The sequence below is a fragment of the Talpa europaea genome (assembly GCF_964194135.1).
Source record: "Talpa europaea genome assembly, chromosome: 11".
NCBI lineage: Eukaryota > Metazoa > Chordata > Mammalia > Eulipotyphla > Talpidae > Talpa > Talpa europaea.
Genome location: NC_140078.1, coordinates 10,535,559 through 10,539,435, shown reverse-complemented (window position 1 = coordinate 10,539,435; position 3,877 = coordinate 10,535,559). Strand labels below are relative to the sequence as shown.

The following is a 3,877-nucleotide window of genomic DNA, read 5'->3' as shown; positions in this document are numbered from 1 at the left end:
TCGCGCAGGGCTGGGCCGACTTGTCCATACCGCCTCTGCAGGCCAGCAGTAACTTAGAGACAAGAGGGGTGCTCTTGAAAAGGCTGCTGTGTCCTGGCTGTGACATTCTGGGCAACTTCTTTTCTGTGTACTTTTGTCTTCACGGATCAAAAGCAATGACTGTCCTTTTGTTAAAAGGCATCCACGCTGGGGAGCTGAGCGTCATCTCTCTCTGGGACGCACCTTGACTAACCCCTGCCCTCCTGTCCCCACAGGCCTGCAGAGCGATGCGACAGGCATGATGGAGGTCGAGTCCTCCTACTCGGATTTCATCTCCTGTGACCGCACAGGCCGTCGGAACGCCGTGGCTGACATTCAGGGGGACTCAGAGGCTGTGAGCGTGCGGAAGCTGGCTGGAGACATGGGCGAGCTGGCACTGGAGGGGGCGGGTGAGCATCTCACTGCGTCCTCTACTGAGTGGCCCTGCCTGGTCCTGTGGTCACTGTGCCTCCCCGGCCTCCCCCACCCATAACCCCCTTGCTCTGACAAGGTCTGGCTTTAAATATGAGCTCCGGGGCTCAGGGGGCCTCCTGCTATGCTGCCACAGAGCAAGCACTTGGAAACCAGGCTGAGTGGAGAAAACAGCACCCACCCGCCCACCTACCCGCCGCCTTGCCAGGACGCCCTCCTCCTCCGTCCTCAGCTCATGCCTCTGGGAACCTGGCTGGCCCAGTTAGAGCTTGCTCCTGCCACCCCAGCACGCCGCTCTTGCTGGCTTCTGTCTCACACTGAGCTGTCCGTGGCAAGTACAGCCCCATTTTCCTTGGGTTGCCCCCCCAGTCCAGAGCTCTTGGCCTTAGCTGGCCAGAGGTCACCTGTGCGTTCAGAACAGATGTAGAGGCACGGGCCCAGCGAAGATGGGTGCTCAGGGGCACCCAGCAAGTTCATGCAGTTGCAGTGAGCACCTGGCACCCACACTCCTTCCTTGCAGAGTGGCCTGTTGGGCACAGGAGCCTCCTGCATGGCCCTCGTCCTTTCCCCCTTGCGCCTCTGACCCACAGCAGAAAGGGCTGCTTCTTAGGACCTCCTGTGTGGCCTGCACACTGCTCCCCTGGCCCAGCTCATTTTTCTCACCCCAGACACCTCCCGTCAGGCCTCCAGAAGCCCATGTAGCTCAAGCCCTTCCCCCTGAGCTGCTCCCACATGGGGCCTTGCTCTCCGTGCCTGGTGGTGACTGGCACGTGCCGAAGGCTGTTCACCGCTGACTGAATGACCAGCTGCCACCCGGGCGTGCTGCCAGGCATGGCTCTCCAGCCCCTGTCCCTTCTGCTCAGTGCTGGTAAACTGTTTGCTGTCTCTACCCACCTCAGCAGACATATCCTCTCACCCATGAGCCCAGGCCTTCTTGTGTCCATTCACCACCCCTGAGGTGTCTGATTTCTCCAGGTACATTTATTGGCCTGTCAGGGTGACTGACATTTTAAAAGACCTGAGGAAAAACAGCCCATTTCAAGTACAGCATGTGTGCAGGCCAGAGCGATGGTTGAGGAACCTTCTAATAGGTCAGGCATTGCGTGCTTTGTGCAGGCAGGGCTGTGGTCTGCTCGGTGCAGCAGGCTCACTGAAGGAACGGAATAGAGTCTGCTCTAGCAGGCCTGGCTTCAGATCTATTTGTCTAAAGCTTCCCAGGAGACTGGTGCACATATGGGGGGACAGAGGGGAGAGGGAGCCGCAACCTCAGCCACTGGCCTCCCCAGGTCCATGGCCTGTTCAAGTTTGACACCAAACACGGTGAGAGAGATCAGCAAGGGCACAAAGGAGAATGTTCTTAAGGTGGGAGGCTCAGGGCCAAACAGTGTGGCACAGTCTGGTTTGTCAGAGTTCTGGGGAGCCAAGAGGGCCCCTCTGGGACTGAGTCTTGGCTCTAGGTACCACCTGGGGTTGGGGAGCCCTTGGGTAGGCCTGGGGGGTCCGCAGAAGTCCAAGTTGCTCCTGCACCACTTCCGTCCACTGACACTCTCCCTAGGGCAACTTGGAGCAGAGAGGGTGGGCGCCGGGTTGCGAGGTGCCCTATCACACGCCACGCTGTCTCCACCACTTCGCCTCGGTTCACCCGAGACATTCTCAGTAGTTCTGCATAAGGACACTCATCCTGCCGGGACGCTGGGTGGGTGGCACGGCTAACGCCTGCCAGTCTGGAGCCCTGGCAGGTGCCCCTCCGGAGTCCATGAAGGTGAAGCCTGAGGATGTAAAAGCGGGGCGTCGTGGGGGCGGGCCGGTCTGGCAAGGATGGGCCAGGGCGACAGCCACAGCGGGGCTCCTGCCTGGGCTCTGACTCAGCCAGAGTCAGAGCTGGTCTCTGAGCTGGCCTCCTTCCAGGCCCCATTTGGTAAACACCTAATCCATCCTGGGGCTTCAGTTTCTTCTGCTCTAGAGAACCCGCGGAGAATCTCAGCAGTGAGATTGCCTGATGTGCTTGGCATCTACCCACCATGTAGGCCTTTTGCGGTCCCACCACACACATTTTCTCAAAGTGTTACAGCCCAGGCTGAAGTTCTCTTTGGCCACCACCACTCTAGTGCAGCTCCCGTCCCGCTTCCCACACTGGTTGGGCCTTTCCAGACACCCTTTTGTGTTTACATCTGTGCACCTGCTACCCTCTCTCCAGAAGGACAGACGGAGGCGGGCACTGCAGACAAGGAAGCTGGCAACCAGCCCAAGAGCAGCGACGGGACCACCTCGTCTTGAGCATGACCTTGCCCGAGGAGGCTGGAAGAGACCTGCTGTCCCCACCTGGATCGGGGGAGCCCTGGCACTGGCCCGGCAGCCTCCTCTCTGAGCCCCATGTCCCAGGCAAGCAGGCCACCCCCACAGGCTTCCCGCTCCCACCACCTCCTCACCGTGCCTGAGTACCCTCTCAAGACACTGTAAACCAGGATGTTATTTATTCAGCAGGCGCCGGAATGCAGGGTTTGGGCCCTGCCCACCTCGGGGAGCAGCTCCCCAAGCGCCCTTCTGACACGGGGTCTGGGCAGGGACCACGGTCCAGCCCGGCCCCTCCTCCCCACTCTCAACCTGCTGGGTTAAGATCTTATCCCTTTTTTTAAAAAAACAATTTTAACTTTTTAAAAACTTTAGATCTTTTTCAGCAGAGAGGGAGGGAAGTGGACAATCAATTCGCCTTTTCCTGGAAGCCATTGTAAGCTGAACTCCAACATCTCTCTATGCAGCTCTGAGGGTCCCTCATGGAGCTTCACAGATCAGATCCATTTCTCGGGAAGGATTTTGTTCTCAAAACTATCTGATCTACTCTGTCCTTTCTACCAAGAGAAGTGACACCCAGGACCCAGGAAATAAATGCTGATGATTTGTGCGACTGGCTTAGATTATTCCCCCTTGAAGTAGCAAAGGCGGGGGCTGGGCCTCGTCTCCCCATGTCCAGTTTGCTGCCCCAGCTTCCGAGTGAAGTGCCTGAGCAGGTGCTGGAGTTCACTGAGCTGGCACCACTCCCTGGCCCAGCATCTAAGGGTCTCCTTTCATCTCCCCTAGTCCACGGCTTCCGGAACCCAGAAGGAAGATTTTCCCCTGAAAACCTGGGGAAGGAGAGGCTGAGTGTTCAGGGGCATCATAAGGAGGTGCCCCACCAAGAGAAGCCTCGTTTCTCCTGAAGGGAGGGCAGGCTATGGTGCCCTCTAGCCCCCAAGTGTGCTGCCTGAGCAGGCAGCCCGAGAGTGGGGCCCCCAAAGACTCCATCATGCCCACCTCGCCAAGACCACACGCCACTCCAGTGTTGCCCGATACCAGTCCTGGTTATTTTATTAGGCACCAGCTTAGAATCATCACAGGAAGGTTTCAGATTCAACCCGGCCCGCACCCATGATCAGAGTGGGGGGGGGGG

The 3,877-nt window shown here is 58.4% G+C and overlaps 1 protein-coding gene across 1 annotated transcript; it reads left to right on the top strand.

The window, feature by feature from the left end:
* Window positions 1-268: 268 nt before the first annotated feature.
* On the top strand, window positions 269-2,778 carry PKIG (cAMP-dependent protein kinase inhibitor gamma). Its single transcript, XM_084248319.1, has 2 exons — window positions 269-428; window positions 2,648-2,778. Exons 1-2 carry the CDS (start codon window positions 278-280, stop codon window positions 2,725-2,727), a joined length of 231 nt encoding a protein of 76 aa, XP_084104445.1. The 5' UTR covers window positions 269-277; the 3' UTR covers window positions 2,728-2,778.
* Window positions 2,779-3,877: the final 1,099 nt, after the last annotated feature.

What these genes read in the sequence shown, in the direction of transcription:
- PKIG (XM_084248319.1), top strand. Translation starts at nt 278, where the DNA reads ATGATGGAGGTCGAGTCCTCCTACTCGGATTTCATCTCCTGTGACCGC. An exon ending in GCTGGCACTGGAGGGGGCGG is followed by an intron (nt 429 to 2,647) that starts GTGAGCATCTCA and finishes CCCTCTCTCCAG; the next exon opens with AAGGACAGACGGAGGCGGGC.